General features: G+C 39.0%; 1 protein-coding gene and 1 pseudogene across 1 annotated transcript; both read left to right on the top strand.

The window, feature by feature from the left end:
- Positions 1-403: 403 nt before the first annotated feature.
- Positions 404-877, top strand: LOC148801046 (putative invertase inhibitor; annotated as a pseudogene).
- A 3,059-nt stretch (positions 878-3,936) lies between these two features.
- LOC104591989 (protein PHYTOCHROME-DEPENDENT LATE-FLOWERING-like) lies at positions 3,937-26,180 on the top strand. The gene is made up of 12 exons (XM_010251159.3): positions 3,937-4,227; positions 16,588-16,666; positions 16,738-16,802; positions 16,906-16,983; positions 17,997-18,077; positions 22,037-22,192; positions 22,295-22,393; positions 22,492-23,834; positions 23,939-24,156; positions 24,236-24,396; positions 24,486-24,524; positions 24,612-26,180. Exons 1-12 carry the CDS (start codon positions 4,087-4,089, stop codon positions 25,989-25,991), a joined length of 3,840 nt encoding a protein of 1,279 aa, XP_010249461.1. The 5' UTR covers positions 3,937-4,086; the 3' UTR covers positions 25,992-26,180.
- Positions 26,181-26,861: the final 681 nt, after the last annotated feature.

The following is a 26,861-nucleotide window of genomic DNA, read 5'->3' as shown; positions in this document are numbered from 1 at the left end:
CTAGTAGACTTGTCACAACCTTCATAATTTTATATTTTGAACCAAGTGATAATGTTTGGAGAGTTTGGCAAAACTTATTGGTAAATAGGAATTTGAGTAAGCCAAACTCATATGAAACAATGGCATGGTTTAGATGAAGGGCCCAAGTGGGTCAATCAAACGGTGGCCCAGTTAGAATCACCAAGAGAGCTATAAACTTGACAATAGTTAAAGTAAATTCAAGTAGCAAAGTTCAGCAAAATAGATTATCAATATATTAACCCTATGTCCAGGGACAGTAGAAATTGTCTTGATGTAAGTCTCCCCTTATTCTCAATTGCTTGCGCTTTCACCATTGCATGTGCCTTCCCCTATTCTCTCTATAAAAGCAACACCATATGCTTTATAGAAATCATAAGAGACCATGAATCCTTTATTCTCTATCTTCTTCCTCTCCTACTGACTCCTCCTATCCAGACATAACATCAATCAAACCTGCAGAACGGTCCCTATATTTGAGCTTCAACTTCTGTGTAACCTCTCTCCAGGCTGTCCCTAAGAGCAGCAATGCAACTCTTTAAGGACTTGTAGTCATTGCACTACAATTGGCCCAAGAAAACGCCACCGTCATAGTTGTAAGGATTAAGAATCTGTTAGAGAATGAAGATGATCAATGCACCATAGCAAGCTTAAATGGCTGTTTAGAACTAAACTATGATGCAAATTCTACACTACGAAACTTGATCGAGTACTTCAAGTCTGAAGATTACAATAATGTCAATGTATACATATAAGTGCAGTCATGGAATCAACTTCAACATGTAACTCCAGGTTTGAGGAAGGTGTAGTTACTCCATTAATGAAGGAGAGCGACAATTTCATTAAGTTGTATGTGTGAGATTGATTTGGTCATCAGCAATTTGCTTCATGGATGATCTCAATAATCCTTAGTCATCTATTTATAGACAAGTGATCTACATTCTTGTGCATTAGTCTCGAAGTAGTAGTTTATATCTATACTTGAATTATAACTATCTACTTCAGTTGTGTGATGGACGTGTTACATAGAATTCATGGAGGTTGTTCACATGTTCGAGAAGAAGATGATCAAGCGAATGAGAGGGTAACGACCGGAACCGAGATTGGAAGAAGACGATCAAGCGTAGGAGTGGGTAACGGAGGAGTCAGGTAACAAAAAATATAGTTTCTTGTTACTTTATGTATATCGGGTAATCAGTATTTACGTGGCACTAACACAGGTTCTGAAAATAGTCGCGTTACTTCTTAAAATGGTTTTTCATTCCAAAAATACCCCTAAACATAACAGATAAGAGAAATACCCAAGGAACACAAAGCTCATTCATCTAGGATTGTCACAAATCTTTGTAAACAAAGCTTAACCAAAAATAAATATTGTGTTCTTATAGTGGTCTTCTCCTGTCTGACATTTGTCTTTGGAATGCTTTCTTTTAAAGCTCTTCCTACTTGTTTGGTCACTTCTTGCGTCTTAGGCTTTGGGCTTTCACATGGTAGTTCCTTTCTCTTCATTCATTGAACATGTTGCCACAATGTTGGATTTCAACTCTTCCATGCAGTGTTTCTCCTCATGCTTTAGTGTTTTGTACTCAACACAACTCGGTTTCTCCATTGCTCTACACAATGTGAAGCATCAATTATTTGGAGCAAGAATTAATAAATTGTTTGGTTTGACGAAATTGGAATCTCATTCCCATTCTTGGTGGAATGGCATTTTCCTATTTGAGGGAATGATCATTCCCACCCATTCCCTTGGGAAACAAAATCCAATTCTAGCTGATTCCAACTCCCATTCTAATTATTGTCTAAACCAAACAGACTATTGGAATAGATCATTCCAATTCCTATTCTAATTATGAAGGATTTCGATTTTGATTATTGTTCCGATTCCAACCACAGACCAAACAAACCCTCAATTTTCTAGAGAGACAATTTTTATCTATGGATGCTCTAAAATTTTAAACAACATAAACCTACCTCGAAAGAGGACCGGAGACGGAGGAAGAATAAGGAGTGATGGAGAAATGCTCTTCTTCATTGGAGATGGAAGTAAACCAACTGTCGACAATGCAAGCCTCAATGGCAATGAATATAGATTGTGTTTGGTATCATTGCCACTTCTACTTGCAACATTTTAGGTTGATCAATACAATATTTTGAGAAAATTGTCTTGTCACATCACACTAGATAACCACTTACACAAAATATATAAGCATTTGATTGAGTGTTGGCATTTATAGTAGAATCACCAAATTTGGCATTTCTTGAAGAAACAACAATTGCACCAAATGTTGTATTGATAACTCAAAGCATCTATGGTAGAAAAAATATATTCTCATATAATTTATATTGACTAATCTAAAATGTTGCAAGTAGAAGCGCCAACCATAGTGTTTGCCACAATAACCATCTCTACAGGAGAGTAGTCTTTGGACCATTGTATATAACAAAGCATCAGTTGATTAACCATGCCTTGTTGGCCAAGCTGTCATCCAATGTTCGGTTTGCTCCCTAGCATGGACAACAAAATACCCTTTTCAAGTTTCAGTGCTAGCGTTGTAGTAGAGGGGAAACTAGAAAAATTTAAAGTTTCATCAAAATTCACAAGGTTGTGATTGGTAAAAACTGAATTGGGATTTGATAGTCATAAAAAAAAAAGAATGGGGATTTGGCCCTCATAGAGTGTTTATCATATTGACCTCACAGCCAGGGGTGGAGCCAGAAAATTTTGATAAGGGGGCCAAAACCTAAATGAAATATAGATGGACCCATGGGGGGGGGCAACCATTGAGGTGGACAGTGGGGGGAGGGAAAATTTTACATAAAAAACTATGTATTACTATGAAGATTTTATGAACCATAGGGGGGGCCATGGCTCCCCTGGGTCCCCCTAGCTCCGCCCCTGCTCACAGCCACATCCCATCGTGTTTTGCGAACATCTCCCATGAATAATAACATATAAATAATGCAAGAGACGTTCTCAATTTGCGGCTGGGACATGCTATGAGGTTTGTGCGAGGAGAGCTATGTGAGAGCAGATCCACATTCGTCAAAACCTCTTTTGTATCATGTCTTTTTGGTGTCATAGATTTTATCCTCTTTATAATTTAACATACCACATTCATCAAAACCTCTCACGTATCATGTCTTTTCGGCATCATAGATTTTATCCTCTTTATAATTTAATCTATAAAACATTAGGGTAAAAGTTGCCATCTTATACTTTAATAAAAGAACAAAACCATTGTAAAATAAATACAAAAGTATAAGGGTATTTTATTAATATGCAAGTTACATGGATATTATGGTTGAAAAGTTTATTAGCATTAAGGCATCATTTGTTTTTTGGGAAGTGGGGCTGGTAAGTTGGCAGGTCCTACAGAAATGAATCAAGTCCGTGTTTATTTTATAGTAATAATTTCCAAGTGACTCATTTACTTGGAGAAGTAATATTTTTCTCAAATTTGATAAATTATTTATTCGTATATTCTGAAAATCACTCATATGTAATGGGATAATATTGTATATTCAATAATGCCATTTTTTTTGGGATAAATCCACCATTATACACTTTAATTTTACCTAAAAAATAAAAAAAAACATTAATAAATGCTCGCATTTGAGTAAGTATTTTCCAAAAAAATCTGAATAAATGCATTTATACACATAAATCATTTAACGAGACATAAACGAGGCCTAAAGAGAATGGATTATCTTGAGGGTATTTTAATCCTAACAAAATACTTGGAGAGGAGGGAGCGGTCTGAGAAAAAGGGGCCGACTTTGGAAATACGGATCATTCTGGCCCTTTGAGTAAAATGTTCAAAATTATAGGGGCTAAAATTAAAACAGTCCCGACCCACTTCCTACGTGTTTTTGTTCATGGAAAAACTATATAAATTCAAGGCCCGACGTACTCCACAGTTTTCGTTAACCTAGGTACAGTGCCCCGCGTTCATTCAAAAACTGCCCCTCATCCCTCCTTCCACCTCCCTCTCCCTCTCCCTCTCCCTGCTCATCCTCTGTCTCTCTGTTGTATAAACTGTTCGGGAAATTACTCGATGTGATGTGATGGGGGTGTCTTTCAAGGTCGCGAAAGCTGGGACAAGGTATCGCCCCAGACCGGCTCAGGTTGACGAAAGAGAAGATAGCTCCAAGGAGCAGCCAACCACACATGGAGACGCTTATGAATCATTACGTCCTAAGCCTAAGGTAGACGTCTCTTTGTTCCATATTCTTACGTGATTTATTGTATAGGCTTGGGCTTTTGTTCTTTGTCTGCCACGTTCTGCACTTTTGGGATATTTTTGCATGGTGGGCGAAAGCAGTTTGGTTTTCTTCTTTAAGTACTTCGGTGGATTCTTGCCTTCATCCATTTTGGAACGATTTTGTTATCTTGATCGTTATCTGCTTTTTCTCTTATCTATATTGTCAATGCAGTTTCATGGTGGTTGTTCACTAATTCCATGAGTTATTCTAGGGCTTGTATTTGCTTCTCCTTCTACAATACTCAGTCATTTTTGGGTGTTCAGTAATTGAAAAGTACGTAGGACGAATTTCTTAATTATTTTTTCGTGAAGCTTTATTGGTGTCGTTTGAAGGAACATGACACCAATGAAGTTAGCCTTCCTTTTTTTCCCCCAAATACATATTAAAATACTTAATATTCTAGAGATTATATGTTGTTTTCCCCTCTTTCTCAAATATATATACTATGTTCTTTTTCCCTCTGTTTCATCTATTTATGATGCTTATATGTTGTTTTTCCCTCTTTCTCAAATGTATATACTATGCCCTTTTTCCCTCTGTTTCATCTATTTATGACGCTTGTGCCTACGTGTTATTAGTGTCTCTTTGTCTTCTTGTCTTAAAATTGCCATTGAAATAATTACAATTATTGTCTTTTCCTTTATTTGTTTTGGTTGCTTTTTTGGTTTATCTAGAAATAATGATGCATAATCTTAATTAGGAGCTGATGAGGAATCCAAATCTCTATTATTATTCCAAAAATGTTCCAATAGTAGTCATTCTAGCTGATGAGGAATATGCTACTATTTGACAATTCCAAATGATGCCATCAATAGAGAAAGACTTGAACACTTTCAACGTTTTCATCCATTGAACAACCTTATTCAACTGTGAGCTTCCTTTATGTGACTTCTATCCTTAAAAACTTGGTTGTTTCTTTTCTCCTAAATGACCCACAATAATGCAGCTCTACTTTATTAAAAGGTTCATTACCCCGCCAAACATCACCCTAGAATCTAGGCATATTGCCAAAAGGTGCATACTACCTTATAAACTGAAGGCCTTAGGAAAGAAAGTTTGAGATGGCTTCCCATGGTGTTGCATCATGAAAGAGTAGCTTTTGTGTCCTACCCATTGGACAATAAACCATGAATTCTTTTGATGACATTGTGCTAAAGATCGTTTGTATTCTAGAGAAATCTTCACAACCATTTGCCTACAAGAGAGGTGCTCCTCAACCTTACTCTACCCAAATTCAGATCTTCCTCCTCTTTGCTTTTGCACAGCATGGATCATCTAATTAAATAGTTATTCTTAGAATCCTTTGGCTTCCAAAGGAAATATCTCATAATCTTTTCAGGCCTCTTTGCAACTACCACCAGTGCTTTAAACATAGAGAGGTAATATATTGGCAAGTTTGCTAGAGTGGATCTTATCAATGTAGTCCTTCCTTTAATAAAATATAGTTATTCTAACTTCTAAGTTGCAGGTCTTTGTTAATCTTACCTAGACATGATTCTAGAAGGTAGTAGATTTGGGGGCACAAGATAGTTAAGTGGTCATTCCTTCATTGAGGAATCCAAGATTTCGGCATATCCCCTCAATGCTCTTCCCCAAACCCCAAGACCCCTAACCCTAGTGAAGGTGGGATTCGATCTCAAGTCTTTGTTACGACCAAGCAGAAACCTTACCAACAAGTTAAATGGCACCTTATTCTTGAATTATGGAATCTGGTTGTTAATAAATTTTGGAAAGGGTTGTATTCTTGGAAAATGTTATTCCATATTTCTTGTTAGTAAGGATACCTTGTGTTAGAGCTAGCCGAATAAGGGTAGATTAGTCATTTTATTTCTGTTAAGTTATGTGCTTATGTGGCAATTTTAATAGAGACTTCTTGTCCCATACTTAAGTGGGGGCAGTTTAGTCTTTGTACAACTAATTAGAGGCTAATTCATATTAGGGTTGACTGATAGGGTTTATGCTATCAGATTCGACTGTTTCTTTTCTTCTTCTTCTTCTTCTTCCTCTGGTTCGAACTACTGAAGCCACTGAGATAACATGGTATCAGAGCAGGACATTGCTCTTTAAATCTCTACTCGTGAATGCTGCTCCTTTCTGTTCGTGACTTCTTTTTCTTCTCTCTGGATTGCAAATGGAGAACACAGACTCGGCCTAGGTCTGAGAACACTTCGGCATCTCTTTCTCTGCTCAGAACTTGATTGCCTTTCAAGAGAATAACTCCAGAAATAAGTGGATGGTCGACTGAAGCTCTCCATCAAGGTTGGTTATCCTTTTTTTTGTGTTGTTGGTGTTTCTGGGTTGGAAAACCCTCAAAAATCTGCTCGGACTGATCAAAACTTAAAGAACTAGGTTATTTGTAGCCTTGGTTCTTGGTAAAAGGCCCAAGAATAGGCTGTGTTTACAGTGACCGAATGGTGTAAGGGTTACTGTAGTGGTTGTAGTTGATGTCTTTGGACTAGTAGTGACCTTTAAAAAAAAAATAACCTGTACCATGTGGGACAGAGATGGTTGCGTGGTGATGCTTTTGATGCACACCCTTTATTGAGCAGCCTCAAGAGGGCTTGTATGTGGTTAGTAAATTGTTGAATTACTGTGGCGGTGATTTATGTCTCTGTGTAATCAGTAGTGGTGTGAGCAAGAACAAAAGTTGTTTTTTTTTTTGGGATGGAAGGAATGGCTGAATTGCTTACATCAATTTTTTGCCTTGTTGGTGTTGTCTGAATGTTGGTTTACCTTTTGTTCTTAATCTAGGTGGTAGTTTGCGCACAGTGGTGACTGATTGTGACTTGTTGTGAACCTATCACCTGAGTTTAGAGACTGCTGTAGTGTTGCCTTGGCTTCTGTAGTATTTGGTTGGTGACTGAGAGTTCAGCATTAGAGATAGCAGTGGGGAAGACATAATGGCAGCAACGGGAGATGGTTCTAGTGATCAGAAACCGAGTGTGATGATCCCCTCCGATTATTTGGGTGTGCAGATAGCCTCCATTAAACTTAATGGTGAGAATTATGTGCCATGGGCCAAGTCAATGGAAGTTTTCCTCAAGGCAAAGAGGAAAGTGAAACACGTGAAAGAAGATAAACCATCAACTGACTCTCCAAGGTTTGATGACTGGGAACAGGAAGATGCTCAAATCATGACATGGTTATGGAATAGTATGGAATCCAAAATAAGTACCAACTTTATGTTCTTAGATACAACTAATGACATATGGGAACATGCCAAAGAAGCTTTATTCTGGGCAGGATAATACTATAAGGGTATATCAGCTCTATCAGGAATATTTCGATCTGTAGCAAGGGAATAAAACCCTAGAAGAGTACTATGCCAGTATGAAGAACCTCAGAAATGAACTCAATGTCTATCATCCCCTCACTCCAGATGTTAAGGTTCAGCGACAACAGAGGGAACAACTAAATGTCAATAGGTTCTTAGTGGGGTTGAAATTAGAATATGAACCAGTTAGGGCCCAAATATTGGGAGGCTTTACTCTTCCTACACTTAAGGAAGTTTTTGCACGGCTTCGTAGGATTTCTTTGGGATCTACAGAGAATCCCACACAGTCTGACAGATCAGCATTTGTGATAGCTAGAGGAGGTGGACGTGGTACTAGAGGGGGAGGACATTCTTCCCGAGGAGGTCGTGGTGGTGGTCGTGACTCAGGGGGAGGCCGTGGTAAAGGAAAAAGTAACTCTACAAGGAAGTGTACCCATTGTGGTAGAGACGAACATTCGGTGAATTTCTGTAATGATCTCCATGGCCCTCCTTTTACATGGGCTAATCATGTAGTAGCTGGTGGGGTTAATGTCAGTGATAACCAATAGGCAGATCTAACACCTTCTACATCTACATTTGTTTCCGGGAAGGTGATGGTGAGTGTACCACGCGATGAGTATGAGAGGTTCCCCCAGGCTACTTCACAGCATACTACAACCACCCTTGCCCACTCAGGTATAGCTTGTCTGGCATTCAAATCCTCTCCCTGGATTATTGACTCCGGAGCCTCTGATCACATGACTGGGATTCCAGGTGTGTTCTCTTCCCTCTCGGAAACTTCCACATCTCAAACTGTTACCCTTGCCAACGGTTCCTCTTCTCCCATCTGTGGTGTTGGTAATGTTGACACGACTTCTCTTTCTTTATCATCTGTTCTATATGTCCCTAAGTTTCCATTCAATCTTTATGTCTGTTAGTAAATTAACCAAGACTCTTAATTACTCTATTACATTTTTCCCTTCCTTTTGTGTTTTTCAGGATCTCAAGATGGGGAAGAAGATTGATGGGGGGCATGAGGCTGGTGGATTGTATTACCTTGACGGTGGTGGATCGTCAGTTGCACTTCAGACTTCACTCACTTCTCTACAGTGGCATTGTCGACTGGGACATCCATCTCTCAAGGCACTCAAGATACTGGTTCTGTCTTTGAGTCATTTGTTGTCTTTACAGTGTGAGTTGTGTCGGTATGGGAAACATCGTCGGGTTCCCTTCGGTCCTAGAGTTGATAGTCGTATGTTGAGTCCTTTTGCTTTGGTTCATTCAGATGTTTGGGGTCCGATTAAAATAGTCTTATAATGGTTACAAGTATTTTGCCACTTTTATTGATGATTGTTCAAGGATGACATGAATTTATTTAATGAAAGAAAGGAGTGAATTATTTTCAAATTTTCAAAAATTCCGTGCTGAAATACATACACAATTTGGTGTTCCAATCAAAGTTCTTCGTTCAGATAATGGTCGTGAATACTTTTTTACTTCCTTTCAACGGTATTTAGAACAACATGGCATCATTCATCAAACTTCATGTGCATCCACTCCTCAACAAAATGGGGTGGTTGAATGAAAGAACCGTCATCTCCTTGAAACTGCTCGGTCTATTCTTCATCATATGAGTGTTCCTAAATGATTTTGGAGTGATGCTGTACTTACTGCGTGTTTCCTTATTAATCGGGTGCCCTCTTTCATTCTTCATGGTCGGTCTCCCTTTTCTATTTTGTTCCCCACCTTGTCTCCCTTTCCATTAATACCCCGCATCTTTGGCTGTGTGTGCTTTGTTCACAATCTGAGTCCTGGGATAGACAAGCTGGATGCACGCTCTATTAAGTGTGTCTTTCTTGGCTACTCTCAGACTCAAAAAGGGTATAAGTGTTAAAATCCCATTACTCAGAAGTGCTATGTCTGTCTTGATGTCACATTTTTTGAGTCTGTCCCCTTCTTCTCGGGACCTGAAGCATCGGTGTCTCCACCTTTGCTTCCTCTTCCTCTTCCAGTCCGTGATCTCGTTCCGGTTGTTCCAGTTGGGGTTGACCCTTCACCTCCTCCAATGCAGATCCCTACTGAACGACCACCGATCCAGCACGCGTATACTCATCGACAGACACCGGCTCCTCCTCTAGCTTTTACCTTGTCTGCAGATCCTATTGTTGCTCCTGTCCCAGAACCTTCAGGACTTGACCTTCCCATTGCTTTATGGAAAGGTAAACGTAGTTGTACCCTCCATCCCATTTCCAATTTTATTTTAGTCTCTCACCTTTCCGCTTCACATCGCCAGTTTGTTTCACTGTTGTCATCTATTTCTATACCTAAGAATGTCCAAGAGGTTCTTAGCTCACCTGGGTGGCGGCAGACAATGGAGGAGGAACTCTCTGCCCTTCGGCATACTCAAACGTGGGAGCTTAGTACTCTTCCTCCCAGTAAGCATGTTGTGGGTTGTAAATGGGTGTATACTGTTAAATACTTGCCGGATTGTAGTGTGGAGCGTCTGAAGGCCAGACTTATTGCTAAAGGTTATTCACAGTTGTATGGGGTGGACTATATGGAGACCTTCTCTCCAATGGCTAAGATTGGCTCTGTCCGTGTCTTAATTTCCTTGGCAGTTATGTATGATTGGCCCTTGTTTCAACTTGACATTAAAAATGCCTTCCTTCATGTTGACTTTATGGAGGAGGTATATATGGAGCAACCACCTAGGTTTGTTGCTCAGGGGGAGGATGGTAAGGTGTGCAGATTGAAAAAGGCAATTTATGGGTTGAAGCAATCGCCTTGTGCTTGGTTTGGGAAGTTTAGTGAAGTGGTGAAGAATTTTGGAATGAAACAATGCCAGGTTGACCACTCGGTGTTCAACTATGATTTAGAAGCCGGAAAGATTTTATTAGTGGTCTATGTGGATGATATTGTCATAAATGGTAGTGACAAATTGGGGATCAATAAACTAAAGGTCTTTCTGCAAAACCATTTTCAAACAAAAGACCTTGGGACATTGAAGTATTTCTTGGGTATAGAAGTTGCTAGATCAAAACAATGTGTAAACCTGTGCCAAAGAAAATATGTTCTTGATCTGCTGGACGAAACAATACTATTAGGTGCAAAACCGGCTGAAACTCCCATGGAGCCAAATGCTAAGTTGAGCAGTGATACAGGGGAAATATTTGATGATCCTGGAAGGTATAGACGATTAGTGGGGAAGCTGAACTATTTGACTATCATGAGACCAAACATCTCCTTTGCAGTCAGTGTGGTGTACAAACCAGGCCATGGGTTATTGTACAAACCAGGAGGAAGACTTAAGGTAATTGGGTATACAGATGCAGATTGGGCAGGCTCTGTGTTTGATAGAAGATCTACTACAGGTTACTACACATTTTTTGGAGGAAATCTTGTGACATGGAAGAGTAAGAAGCAGACGGTTGTGGCAAGGAGCAGTGCTGAAGCCGAATACAGAGCCATGGCACACACTACATGTGAATTAGTATGGCTGAGGAATCTCCTACAAGAAATCGGGTTCTCCATGGGTAGACCTATGAAATTGTATTGTGACAATCAAGCTGCACTCCACATCTCATCTAACCCTATTTTTCTTGAGAGAACAAAGCACATAGAGATTGATTGCCACTTTGTGAGGGAGAAGGTCCTTACTGGAGAGATATGCACAGAACATGTGGGCTCAGGTGATCAATGGGCATATTTGTTTACAAAAGGCTTAAGCTCAGGGAGAGTGAACTATATATGTAACAAGCTGGATTATATGACATATATTCTCCAGCTATGACATATATTCTCCAGCTTGAGGGGGAGTGTTAGAGCTAGCCGAATAAGGGTAGATTAGTCATTTTATTTCTGTTAAGTTATGTGCTTATGTGGCAGTTTGAATAGAGACTTCCTATCCCATACTTAAGTGGGAGGCAGTTTAGTCTTTGTACAACTAATTAGAGGCTAATTCATATTAGGGTCGACTGATAGGGTTTATGCTATCAGATTCAACTGTTCCTTTTCTTCTTCTTCTTCTTCTTCCTCTGGTTCGAACTGCTGAAGCCATTGAGATAACACCTTGAAAATCTATTCCTTTCAATTTTCTCTTTTATTAATGATTATATAGTGATGTTTAGGGTTATTGTTTAGGTTGCCAAATGATTTTAGTACTTTTATGGTTTGCTTTCACTAGGAACCGGGGGATATTGGAATGATCATCTTGTAAGTTGGATTATTTGTATGAATGGATGAAATGTAGAATCCTTGGGGTTGTGGATTGAGGAAAAAACATTTGGCCATTACCTAGAGGAGACACAAGTTTTGGCGTTTAACAATTAGCAGGAAATATGGTCTTCAAGTTAATGTTTAGGACTCCCACCCAACTAGTAGGGTGTTACCCAACTAAGAGGTAATAATAACTATGTTCTTGAGGCTAATGTTTCATGCTCTCATCCAAATAAAGAGTTACTTTGTGTTGTGTTATTGGAAAGCCATTACTGGTATCCTATCTTGTTTCAGTTGGTTTATCAGACACAATGTAATTGTGGATAACAATGTCTTATTTGGGAGGACATTTGATGTGCTTAATATCCTTTTCATTGTAGGTTCTCTATGTTTCTCATTTCATAGGACAACCAATTTTCAAATTTGTCATTTTGTTATCATTTAGTATAATTTTGAGCTTGGATCTTCTTAAAGGTGTGTGAGGTATACTCCTGGATGCAACTCAAATGTCCCAAGGCATATGTTGGAGGTTTTGATGCCTTTGATGTGGAGTACACCTGTGCATGAGACGTACACCTCAAACATGTTTTGCATGAGGTATATGCTTCATGTGCTTCATGCACACCTCAGATAGAAAGAAAATAAAAGAAAAGAAAAGGAAAGGGAAAGGAAGGGAATGGAAGGAAAGGTCGAGGGCTCCTCATTCTTCCTAATAAAAAGAAAGAAGAACAAGAACTTCGCCTCCTTCCTCCTCTTGAGGAGGCTTATGCCTCTTGCATTCTGAAGAATCTGAACTATGCCTTATTCCTCTATATGTTAAAACATTGGTCTAAAGTTGTCTAGGTTATATCCCTTATTGTTTGAAATAGCTTTATCCTTCAACTTATGTTGTGGAAAGAAGGGCATGGTTCCTTGAATCCAACTTTTCTCTTCCCCTCCTTTTTCCTTGACATTATGTAGTAATATGAACCTACAAAGTTTTTTGTTCCTTCCATTCCTATGGAGGTTGTATAAAAGGCCCCTTCTCCTTCTAGTGAAATATCTGGATGGAATGGGAGGTAATCCCCAAGAAGGTAAATTCTTGTTACATGATTGCAGGTTCATTGTCTAGATTCTCCTTTATATGAATACTTATTATGTTTGGGAGGTAGGTAGTTGAGAAACCATCTTTTATTCCACTCTAGCATGGTTCTTTTGATATGAAAGAACTTTTTGGATCTTTTCCATGCTCAATATCCATTCTAAGGATATTTAAGATTTTTCTTGGGGTTGGTCTATGTGACTATATCTTTGTTTGGAAAATATGTTAAAGGCGAAGTAGAATTGTGGCCTAGTGGCATTTTGTGAACTATATGGTGTTGGCCTAGCTGGGGTCAACATTCACCAATCTTTAAAAAATTGCAACGTATCAGTTCATATTGGCTGATGTGTTTCGCTCCAGTGATAGCCTAATACGTGGAATGTTACAAATCCGATGTGTTTCGCTCTAGTGATAGCCCAATATGTGGAATGTTACAAATCCATTAGTTTTGTTCATTTTCGTCTGTATCAGATTGATATGGGACTGTATCAATCAACATGGACCGATATTTTGAATGTATTGGCTGATGCATGATGCATCTATGATTATATTAAATCTCTCATTAATAACCCCAATAATTAGTGTGTCTCTCTAATAACTTCTACAATTAAGACAACTTGCCCTAAATAACTTCTAATCCCCTAAAATTACTACCTGTCTCTTAATAACTTGTTTTGTCTCTTAATTAATTATTATGTTTAAGGCAATATTCAAATTCAAATTTAATTTTACTTGCCATTAAAGCAATATTTGAATTTGAAGTTGACTTGCTAGTATACCAACCTATTTAAAACTACAAAAGTACAAATAGAAGATAAGGAGAATTGAACCCTGTTAATTTGATTGTAATAACTATAAGCAAACCATTATGCCATATTCTAATTGTTCATTATAATTGTGTGCATTTTTATTCTTAAGCAAAATTTTTCTTCTTAATGGATGTTTATTAATTAATACTAAAATTGATTGTAAAAATTTATATAGTAATAAAATATTAATATAAATTATATTGATTTTCTGAAGATTAATACACATTTTACTTCCATTATTTTCAACAATTACCAATTTGTTCCTATATCTCACACTTTATATAAATCATTGAGGTATGGGTTTATATGTTTAAATAACTTATTTATGGCCATATAAAACTTTTCTTATTGTTGTTAATAAATTTTTTAAGATTTATACAAGTTTCCTGGTGTATCCATGCGTATCCTAAAATGTCTATTTAAATTCTTTCCGATACACCTTACGTTTCCGGTACTTTGAACCTTGAGCATCACCTTAGGATTCACGGTGCTTAACCGCCCAAACCGCCAGGGTGCCATGTGTGCACTGTGAAGCCCCTCAAGCCCACCTGTAGCACGCCATGCAATGCACGTGGGGAGACGCAGGGTTCTATGCTTCCACAATAAGGAAATAAAGTTGCACCCTCACCATCACCTATAGGTTTTGGCATAGTGGTAAGCACTTGATCCTATCATATGGGAGGGAAGGAATCTTGATTCTTCCATGATCCTTATGCTTGACTCTTGACTCAGGACTTGGTTGACTTTATTACCATTTGAGTTGCTTATAGGTTAACTATGGTGGACGATTTCAGAGGAGTCTTGATTGGTTTATTGTTTCCAGATTGGTTCTCTTTTAGACTGAGTTAGTTCCTGTTCTGAGTCTCCTTTGGATATAGTTGAACTCCTGATGGCTGCTTTCTGGATAATCTTGGTTCCATTACGGTTGGTGGTCTATTCAGGAAGAGCAAAGTTTGTTTCTTGTCATAATTTTCAGGTCTTATAGGGGAATTTGTCAAACTGACCCTCATCGAGGCTTAAGTTACTTGCTTTTTATGTCTTAAAGTTGATAATGGTCAACAATAATTCATAGGTAGTGCTTTGTTGGCCAAAAGGTTCTCTGGTGGCCTTGTTTCTTTTGGCTTCTAGAGTGTTATGGTGGAAGATAATACACTGGTTTACTGAGGGGTGGTTCTGGTGGGACATTGCCATCTCATTCATCTTTCAAGAGACGCTAGTGTACTTGAGTCCAGATTGAACAGCTCATTCCATTTTGTAACCAAGGTCTTCTAGTTTATGTTACCTGCTGGGGCCATTGCCGAGTGTTGGTTCCAGTTATTTGGGATCTTGAGAGGGTTGGATTGGATGAGGACCTGACCTCCAATAGGATCTAACCTATGGCACTTTTGCATGAAGTTGCCACTTTCAGACTCAAACCTGTGTTCTCAGTTCTTACGCTTATCATCCAAGATTTTACCATTGTACAAATCAATGGCCCCCTTTTATGTTACTGATATACTTAAAATAAGTTTCTTAATGCTATTGGGTACTTCAATTTTCCTATGTAAATATCATATTCAGAGCATAAGTGCATAACTATGCCATATCCTTGGCAAATCAGGGTACATAGATGCCAATGCCATAATTCATTATTTGGTTGAGCTGCTCAAGATGGAATGGGTGATTAGATAGGAGATGCGGTTGGGGATTCTGATTGCCAACTGGGGACACTAGGTTGTATGATTAGTTCTTGGTTGTGGTCTTATTATCCTAAGAACAACTTAATTGGTTTTTGGAAAAGAACAGAAAAATATATACAAGGTGTACGCCAAACACTTCACAGATTACATTGGGCATCCGATCTCCCTACCCCAGCAGAGCCCCTGTTTTTTTGATTACATGTTTTGTTATGATTCACTATGGGCAGACCCCTAATACAGTTGATCCCTGTTAACCCCCTGTCTTCTATGCATCTGCCATGCCATTTGCTGACCTTTGTATCCATGTGAAAATAGTTCTTAATTTCCTTGCTAGACATTTTACTTAGCTCGAGGTGTGCCTATAGCACCATGACCCCAGGCTGTTATTCTTCAGACATCCAGCAATCCATGAGTCTCCTATTAAATGTTCTCCCTATTTTTAGCTCATGAAGCAATTTAATTAGCTTTGCCTTTATTGAGTTACCTTGGTCAATAGGACTGGAGTAGATAGTACTGCTCCCCCATGGTTCCTAAATACTCCCCCCCTCCTGACATTCATGGGTTTCCCAAACTGCACTATCAAAGTTTAGTTTTATGAACTTCAATGTAGTTGAGAGTCTGGAGGCTAGCTAGTAGCTACATAATGTTATGCTTCTAGCTGAGGATGAGGATGTGAATTGTTGCCAGCTTAGGATTGGGCTCTCTCAATCCAAGCTTCTTTACAATGGGTCTCCTCCCTAAAGATTTTTGTGCTCTTTTCTTCCCAAATTGACCAAGGTATGGCATCTCTAGTGCACCTTCATAACATCTTCCTTTTTTGTTTGAATAGAAAAAGTTTTGCTTAAAAGGATTCTCCATGTCATGTGTAGGAGACTACTTACACCAAAAAGATCAAAAAAATTCCTCAAATTCCAAAATTTTGGGGGCAGGAGATTAGCACGTAAAGCAAATATGCCACCTGCACCTGTTGTCTCTTTAGCTTTAGGTTCTTTTTCTTTTAGCCCTCAACTCTTCACTGCCCTACTTTCTTTCTAATAACATTTGTTTATTACTGATGTAAAATGAAGTTTCATGCTTTGAGTTCTTTGTTATCTTACATTTCTAAATTGCAAGCCTCAGTTTTTAGTTCAATAAGAGTGACTCTCTCTCTCTCTCTCTCAAACACACACACACACATACATGTAGATGTAAACACAAAACAGTATATACATGCGTGCATATGTAAACAACTACTCTCATTTACAAAGAATGTTTATTTGCATGTAGGATGATTCTAGAGAAGGTGATGATTTTGCTGAATTTTCAAATTCATTGGCTAAATCTGAGCTTAACCCAGTTTCTCAAGGTGATGCCAACTACTGAAATGATGTGGTGATGCAATAAGAGAGTATATCTCAAAGTTTGCTTTTGTGGCAGATCTTGAGGTCTCATTTTCCCTAAACTTATTGCCTGATGGATTTTCTGTTGGGAGGCCTACTCAGGTTTGTAAACATGATACATGAAAGTGTCTTAAGTTTTCCATTAATGTAATTACTTTGTTCTTACTACTGGTATGATACTTATGAAGTTATGCTTATTTAAAAGGGTGGGATCCTGCCATTGTTCCAAGATGTAGCAAAGCAGTTGCATCCTTATGATAGGGCATCTGAGACACTATTCTCTGTAAGTACATATACTTGTTTCTGGAATTAATTGATTCTTGGCACTTGCATTGTTTTTTTCATCATATTCCTCATGATATGAATATGCAATTTTGATTATGAACTTTGCAGGGATGATGATTTCTGTTGAGGGAGCCTTTCCCTCCTTTTAATACAAAAAATATACTGTTACTTGTCACAAAAATTTTGGTACCCTGGCTGATAGGTTTAGAATATACTGCTTTGCACAATGGGAATTTGCTGCATCTTCTGTTAGCATGCCATACTTAGATCTCAGGTTTGAAACTAGAGAAACCTAGGCCAACCTAAGTGAGAGATGACTTTTTCTTTTTTTAAGTTTTGTCATCTAGGGTGTTGATGTCACCTTGAATCATTTGAAGAATGCTTTCCCATAGAAAATCTAATAATTTTTATTGTATTAATATAAACAACTATAACAACTGCAGATTTTCTCTTGATTTACAACCTATAATATTTAATATGTACAATTTTTTTATAAGATAACTGAAATATAATTATATTGTATTGTCAAGTTGTCAAGTATAGAAGGGTGTATACATGTGAGTGTGTTTAATGATGCACAAAATAGACATAAGCATCTCCAGTCCCTTCCAAAAACTACATAGGCGTTTAGCTGTCACTGTACTGAAATCCCTTTATACCCCTAGTTTAACTATGCCATAATCTGTTGGGTTAAATATTATGGCATATGCCATGATACAATACTTGTATATCTGCCAAGTTCTGTACAATGAAATTGGATGGCAGAAGTAAGAGCAAAGTTGTAGAGGTTTGATAAAGCTCGTTGTCAACCAGTTTGAGATTTGGGACAAGGTCATATGATATTTGGTATAGGTTCAATTCATTTTTCCAAATGTAAATATATATGCTAGTATTTTCTAGTCATTAGTTTGTTTTAAAATCGTTTTCTGGGTCTTTTGAAGGCATGTCTATTGTTCATTGCAACTTGATTTTCTAATCTGATATATTTTCCATGTATTTTATTTGCTTTAGGCAATTGAGCATGGGCAGCTGCCTGGAGACATTCTTGATGATTTACCCTGCAAGTATGTTAATGGAGCAATTTTGTGTGAGGTGAGCTACAACATAAGTACTCTATTGCATTAAAAAGATTTTTTATATGGTGAATCTTGATGTTTCAGCTTTTATAGTTATTTGCATCATGGTTTATGTACAGATATACAAAGTTGGGAATTTCATTCAATATGATTAGATCTTTGGGTTCCTTATTTTTGAATTTTTTAAGTTAGCATCTTTGATTTCTTTACTCATAACTTCACATGCTTGTAACATTGTCTTTTTTATTCATGAAGGCAATTCTTTTGTGCAATCTCTGTGTAATTAGAAGTAATAACCTGTACAATGGTACTCCTTGAGTGGGGTACTTGAAATTCTATGAATGGGAGGCCACACAGCAGCTTATCTTGCCACGTCAGCTCTTCTTGCCAGCTCACCAATAGTTTACTTATTCCAGTTCTGTTCTTACTTATCTATTAGAGATAGGAACTGAGTTCTGTTAGAAGTCTGTTAGAAGTAGGAGTTCTGTTATTACTTATCTATTAGAGATAAGAACTGAGTTCTGTTAGAAGTCTATTAGAAGTAGGAGTTTGATTTAAAGTTGGATTGTCCTAGCTTAGTCGAATGGAGTAAGGAGTCTCCTCTTGTAATCTCCTATTTAAGGAGCTGTGATTTGGGAATAAAGTATTCAGTTTCCAGCCAAGAGAAGAGTGAGGAGAGTTCGGGTGGTCTCTTGGACAAATCACCCATTCGGTTTTCCACAATAGGGTCTGCACGCAAGGGAAGGCGCAAGGGGAAGCAAGAGGTTCTCCCCGTGGACCGACCCGTGACGAGATCCTATGCCCGGGCCCATAACATTCTGGTATTAGAGCCTACCGTCATGGGGGAATAGGAGCCGCGGTCTTCCAGGGTCCACGAACTGGAACATAGGCTCGCAGAAACCAACATGGAGGTTCGTGAAGTCAAGGATGATGTCCGGGAGCTGCGACGCCTGCTGGAAGCATTCCTCTCCAACAAGGACAGAAGTTCTGAGGGAACCGCCACCACAAACAGTCGCCGTCCGGACTGGGCAGAGACGTCCAGCGAACAGCAGATCGCTGCCCTGACAGCCGCAGTTATTCCCAAGTATAGCCGGCTGGAATGCATGTTACAAAACCATCTTAGTCTACTTTCTCTTGTTTTATCACCTATTGGAGCTACTCCTAGGTTTGTTCTTGTGGCATCATTTTTTATCATATCCTTTTTAATTTTTCTACTCGTCTCCATCTCAACACTCACATTTCCACCACATTCATTTTTTGGACATATTGTTTCTTGACTACTCAACACTCTGCTCTATACAATATTGTTGGCCTTATAATTGTTTTGTAGAATTTTCCTTTTAGCCTGAGTGGTATACTGGTATTTGCCTATCTCATAAGACTCTGGATACACCCCTCCATTTTGAAGTTAGAAAAAAATTTTCCAATTTTGAATATTGCAACAAAATATAAAATCTTGGTACTAGTCAAAATAATCCTTGTTTACCCATCAGAACAAAATAAAAAAATGGAAAGGATGCCTCTTACTTGGTTTTTGTACACTCTAGGACAATGTCTAATGGTTAACATTGTTACTCCTATGATCACAACCTAAGTGGGAACCTTTTACACTTTTCCTTGACTCTTGAGTGTCTCACTAATTTCTAAAAGAAGAGTAAATATTGTATGTTAACAAACTCAATTACCCATTTACAATATGTATTTATTCATTACTTTGAGTGTGTCTGGACCACTAACAACAAGTACACCACAATTTATCTTTGTCATCCACCCTTGAGAATCACCCTTCTTAAAGAAACTCCCATCACTTGTGTTTGCACCTCCCCTGACTAGTAGAGCAACTAGCTTCCCCTCTGAACAATTAATCAAATTCTTCCTGCTCTCTTTTGGTTGTACTAGAGCATACACTTCCTGCACTGATGGGAGATCTTTACTTCCCAATATCTTAACCCTAATAGTTCATAGATAGGGAGGGTTCAACCCCAAAAGAAAGGCAAAAACCCGCTGCTGAGAAACCAGACTTGTAGGCATTAGCATCCACATCACATTTCCAATCCAGATTCTGATAGTGACCCAGTTCTTTCTAGATGGAGGTCAAATCCAAGTAGTATGCGGAGATACTCCTCTCCCCCTGGTTGCACAGGTTGAAGAAGCAGCTTGCAAGTGATAAATCTTTGCATAATGTCATTGCTCTAAATAGGTAGATTTGGCTTGCTCCCAAATCTCATAAGCAGTTTCTACCTACATGAAGGTCTTCCTCACCTCTGGCATCATGGATAGTAACAGCCACGATATCACCATACTGTTTTCTTGATCCCACCTATCATAGTCTGCACTCCTTGACTTTGGTTCTTTATTCTTAACATTAGTATAACCTATCTTCCCCCTTGCAGTTATGTAGAGTTTAATCCTCTTAAACCATTTAGGTAATTGAGTCCACCAAAGGGAATTACAGCCATGGGCAAGTTTATATCAAATCCCCCACTCACTCCACTGTGGCTAGAGGACACACCAGAGACAACTGAATCCTTGGAAGACATGCTAGGAAAGAGCTGATTGCACTATTCAGTCACAATGATCAGCAGGAAGAGAGAAGCTGTCACCACTGTCACACTACCACAATGCTGAAAAAAATTCCAGAAGTAAAAACAAATATATTTCTGGTCTGCACAGCCCCTACGAGGATCACTTCACGTCTTCACCCTATTTCAGGTCACATGAGTACTACAATCACCAAAGACAATAGGTAGAACTGCTGTCACAGCAGGTACAGGGCATCCAGACCAACACAACCCACCCACCTGGGTACAAAAAAGGATCACATGATCCACATGAGACTGAAGACACTTTCACAGCATCTGTTCACCCTTCTTACAGGGGATTTCTTGGCACACGAACAAGAGAAAAAGGACAATAAAAATAGCACAGGGACCACTTACAGATCAGCTGATGTACTTTCCCCCTAGGTTCTATCAAAAAGAAAAAAAAAAAACTCTGATACCATGTTTTCTTAGTAGAAAGTATTAGAGAGTCGGAGAGAAGAGAGAAAGAAAGATTCGGAGTCAAAAGATTAGTCAGGAGGTGGCAGCACTTCTATTTATATCAGGGCGGGCGACCAAACTAATAAGATAAATAAAAATACAAAGACAAAAATGCCCCTGCGGCCTTAGTACATGTACTTACTGTTAAGAAAATTCTTTTTATGGAAAAGGTTACTTTCATTGCTTCAAAAAAGGAAAGAATATATATAGAGAAGATGCATGAGCATTACATCCAATAGAAGCAGCCATAAAAACACAAAAGACCCTCCCAACCATTATAATGGTAAACTTGAATCACTGTACAAGGAATCCCTACCCACCCTTGATTTTTCTAGAGCATCTGCCACTATTCAGCTCTCTAGGGATCCATCTGAAAAGGCAGTGCACCTATGACAAGATTTATTTAATCTCATTAAATTGACATGTGAATCTCCGAGGTCCATCCCACAAATTTTTGGTCCAATTGATAATAATTCTAGAGTCTCCTTCCACCACCACTTAAGAAAGAGTCATATTTACCAACATCCTTAATCCCACCAGCAAGGCCTGAACCTCTGCTTCCACATCTTCTTCCTCTCCTATGAGCCCACTGAATCCCAAACCAGATCACCGTTCGATTTTACAATTCTGCCCCCAATGGTTGCCTGACCTCTATGATTTGACAAGCTAAAGCAACTGCCATCGAACTGGAGAATGTACGTCGGGAATCTTGGGGCAAGACTAGTTCTGTATGATAAAATCGAGCAAGAAGCTATATGAGAGCCAAGTTAAAAAGAAGCTATATAAGAGCTAGTTTTGTTGTCTGTTGTTTGACCTTACTTGCTCATCTATATCATGTAGATTTCTTGTTGGTATTGTGGTCTTTGTAGTCCATTTGTATTTATGCATGTTAAAGATATATGGGGAAAATAAATATATAAAATTTCTCATACAGGTTCGTGATTATCGGAAATGTATCCCGAGGCAAAGAGATTCTGCTAGAGAAAAGCATCCAGTCATTCATAAGGTGCGACTACAGATGTGTATGGAAAATGTTGTCCAAGACATCTTGTCTATCTCCAATGATACTTGGACCTACAAAGATTTATTGGTTAGTATGCTATTTGTAACGATTTATTTCTGATGATGCTTGATTCTTAGCTCTAGGCTCTAGCATGGTGCCCTATCTAATGATTGATCATTCATCTTCTAGGAAGTTGAGTCCCACATTCTCAAGGCCTTGCAACCACAACTTTGTTTGGAGCCAACACCATCTCTGGACAGACTTTATGAAACACAAGCGCCTAAAAGGGTATGGGTTCACATACATAATTTTCAATGCGAAGTTTCATGGGCAGCACAGTGAATTCGATGCTAGAATGTTGTTGTAATTCTTGGCATCTGTTGCAGCTCAATTTGGGACTTATGGATGGCAGGACAAGGAGAAAGCCAAACTGCTTACAAGCAGCTTATCTTGTGCCTAACAATATTTGTAATGGGAGCAATATCATAAGTACAGAGTTTGAGAATTTGAACTCTAACCCCAATCTAGCAGTGCAAGATTTAAAAGGGTGCTCTCAGCAGATTATCCCATCCGGTTTCCCAAATGAACAGCAGAAGGGCATCTTCAGAGAAACTTTAGAACAAGCCATCCCCATTGCTTCTGGGGGAAACTATCAAGTGGCAGTTAATTTCTCTAGACCATTTTCTAGAGCCATGATGGTCCCCTCAAATTCTGTCTGCATACCAGAACAACATCTAAGTGGCTCCTGTAGCAATCAGAAAGATCCCGGGAGGTTACTTTTGACAAAGAGGGTTAGAGGTGAAGGACAACTGGTTCAACAATCTAATCTTAAGAGATCTAAACAAGAGCACCTGAATTTGGTTCAACAGCAATTCTCAGGAAATCACATGGGAATCATTCTTGGATCTAATAATGAAATTGGAAAAATAGGTCCAACAAGGTTGAGCAGCCAAAAACAATGCCAGCGATCAACTAGTGGCAGTACACAAACAATTCAGGAAGGGATCCCAAAGCTGCAGGCAAAGATGCCCTCTTATATTGACCAAAGAGAAGTACAGTATAGTGTAAATGAAGAGCCAGCTGAAACCAGTAAGTTTTATAAGACAGAGTTGGGGAAAATCATAGATGAACAACATGTAACTGATGGCGGAAAAGATCAGTCTAATCATCAGAAAACACAAATGCACCAGTTGTCAAATTTTATGAGAGCTAATATTCCTACCTCAATGCAACAGAATCATATGGGACAGCATATTGACAAAGATCCAAGTAGGGAGGATGTTACTCAGAAAAAGAGGTCACTGCAGAGTCCTCAAGTTTCTGCCGAGGGAGTGGTCCATTCCCCGGGGCCTTCCAGATCAGGAGAATTTTCTAGCATCTCTATGGGAGTCCCATGCAGTACGTCTGCAACAAATGCCAATGTTGGATTGCACAAGGACAAAGCTACATCCATTTCCAGTACATGTGTTGGACCTGCATCCTTGAACTTTGGTCACAGCGATTTTTTGCTAAGAGATGACCAATCATTGCTACTTACAAAGCGGAAATCCAACTCCCTTCCTAAAACTCAAAATATGGGTGGAATAGGATCTCCTGCAAGTGTCGGTGCTACAAATGCTTTCAATGCTAACAGCCCTTCAGTTGGGACATTCCATGCTGCTTTGCCTTCAGGAACTTTAGGTGATCCTGTCCTTGAGAGGTTTTTAAAAATTGATATGTTGGTCCAGAGGTGTGATCAAGTTTGTTGCTCCTTTGGTAAAATTTCCTTTTCTTGAGTCTTTTAAGGAAACAATTTTCATCTGATTACCATGTTTGAATCTTCTGTATTTCCAGGTATCACCTAAACCATAAGAAGAAAAAATTTGATCAATTTCTTGAAAGGAGACTGCCTTTCCATATTTCTCAGGTGCTTGTAGAGGAGCTCTCCAAGTTTGGGGTTACCACGAATTTGATAGATACAGGTGCAGGAAAGATCTCTATGTCTAATTGCTTCCAAGGCTGTAGTAAGACCAGAATTATGAGATTTGTTCATCCGGGACAAACCTATCAGGGTGAGCCATTTTACCTAAGAGTCTTTTGCTTGCATGTGGCTGAACTTCCTTTACTTATTCTTTTTTCTGCCTTCTGTAGGAAATGGTATTTCTGTGGTTTTGCATGAGTCTTGGAATAAACTGCAGATGTCAGAGAAATCTGAGGATAGAATAGTGGAAGCATGTGTCACTTACGGAGATGAAGAAGATAGCAATTCCATTTCATTTCCTCAATATTATGGATTCACTTTGCCTAATAATGTAAGTTTACTTCCATAAGGATGCTACAAATTCCTATTACATATCTAGTGTTATTGCTGTTTCTAACATGATCATTTATGCATTTGCAGCATTCAGCAGATCTTTTTGCCTTTCAGTTCAGTTCACTGGTAGGGTTTTATGCATTGGATTTTGGTTCTGAAGCATCTATTTAAGGTTTCTTTCTTTGCATTGTGAAATCTTTTCTGTTTTTGTAGATGAGGCGTGAAGGATATCAGCTTATGGATGATAAAATAGAACCAAATTCAATCAACACGTCCAGTAGTCAACAATCAATAGTTGTTACAAGTGCTACTCCAGTAGATGGAACAGATGAAAGACCTTCCCTAGCTCCTATTTCGTGTCAATCTCCTTGTCTAATTATTCCCATGAGCAGCGATATGCCCACTCTAAACACTCTACAGATGACACCTCAGAATATTTTAGCTGGAGGCAGTCTGCTGCCAGCTGGCAACAGCTCTGCAACATTGCAACACTCAGCTGGTTACTTGTCTAAGCTCCAACAACTGGATACCACTGCATATATGACGACAATGAGTCAGCAGCAGCAGCAGCCATGGATTCGGAGGTCCTCCCCACTTATTGGTAGAAATTCAAATCCATCGAGGAATACAAATCTTCCAATGGCTGATCAGATGATAAACAGTCCTGCCAATTTACAGCTTCATTTACGACTACGACAGAGACAGCAATACCAACAACAGTCAATCATGCAGAAGAAGATGATGGGAGGGCTGGGGGCAACCACTGGCATGGTGAATCCGGGTATGATAAGACTAGGCGGTTTTACACCAGGAATTGGGAACCTGGCTGGTCTTGGCTCCATGACCAATGTTATGGGCATGGCTGGGGCCATATCAGCACCATTTGGAGCTAACGTCCCTATGTTAGGCAACAATAGTCGTGGAAACCGTGCCTCAAGTTTCAGCAACAAAAACCAGCAACTTCTTTTCAGTGGGATATCTCATCCTCCGGTTTCAGTTTTGACAAAGCTTGCACAAGGCCAGGAAAGAACAATTCTTAGTGGAATGTCTATCCAAGGAAATTCATTTGATGGTGTTGATGAAATGATAAGGGCAAGCATGATGAATGGTGGATCTATACATGCAACTAGCAAAAGTGCCATGTCTCATTTGCAACATGCTGGGATGGTTCAGATGCACACTCCAAGGTTTATTAGCACAACCTTTAATATGAACAACCAGGAGTCACGACAGCAGATGCAGCAGCAAGTACAACCATTGCTATGGCAACAAGAACAACTGCAAGAAATGGGCTCAGTACCACAACCAAGACAAACGACCATCTTGGTGGCAGAGCAAGTCGGCTCCCCTCTGACTCATGCTAGCCCACAACAGATAAGTCAACAGACACAAATGAGCCCACAGCAACTGAGCTCAGGACCAACTCCGCGGCAGGTCAGAATCGAAAACATTGTGGTGGGCCCTGGAAGTCCTCAGCTGAGTTCACAGACTCATGGATCTGTGGGCAGCATCACAAGCTCACCCATGGAGTTGCAAGGTGCAACTACAATTCACAACGGTGCACCCAACACTGGTGCAATGGGAGGAGAATGAAAGTTCTTTTTCTTTATGTACATAAAGAAGATCATGAAAATGTAAAGTCATATCATTTTCCTTACTCCTGGCTTATCATTTTAAATAGTTTCTATTTGTTTTACCGGTGTGCTTGTGCAGTGGTGTGATGGAAAGACAGGCACCATGACATTACTCCTCTAGTATGGAACTTGTGAGTCATTCTCCAAATTACAATGGCAGCTAGGTGTCAACACATTTGTAATTACAATGGCAGTTAGGTGTCCACCGTACCCATACGTATCCAAAGCTATTATGTTGTCTCTTAAAATTGATTTTCTGATACTATGTGCATCTCTGATACTCAAGTCTAACTTATATTATTCAGTTGAAAGTTCTGACTATTTATAGTTTTCCATTTTTTTATCTTACTTGCATCTAAGCACCTTCTTTTGTAAGGGGATTGAATTCTATATTGATTTGCCCCGTCTGGTGTCACCTCTATAATGCATCAACTGTGATTGTGGCACCATGGGCTTATAAAAATCTCTTAATTTGTCTTCTCATTACAGGGTTACCTCTTCCCGGGTCATGCCCTTTTCTTTAGTTTCAGTTAATTCTGATTTTGGCATTTCCCTTTTTTTTTCTTGTTCTATTTTTCTTATATTCGAACACGGTTAGCCGAATTTAAGTATCTTTATGTTTCTGAATGCCCCCAAAATGATCGTGCAAACAAGTATTTGCTTTTCTTGTTACCATTAATATATAGATTTACATCAATGGAGCCTTGGAGCATGACTGGGCAAATTGGAACTGAGAGCCAAGCCTGGTTCCATGGAGAGCTCCCTCCAGAGTCTAACTCGTAGATTTGACTCACCTCCAACCAGCCCTTTGAGTTGTCTCTTTCAGAGG

This window comes from Nelumbo nucifera, chromosome 3, assembly GCF_055504915.1.
Source record: "Nelumbo nucifera cultivar China Antique chromosome 3, China Antique-T2T, whole genome shotgun sequence".
In the NCBI taxonomy this organism is placed as follows: domain Eukaryota; kingdom Viridiplantae; phylum Streptophyta; class Magnoliopsida; order Proteales; family Nelumbonaceae; genus Nelumbo; species Nelumbo nucifera.
This window is presented reverse-complemented; position numbering and strand designations above follow the sequence as displayed.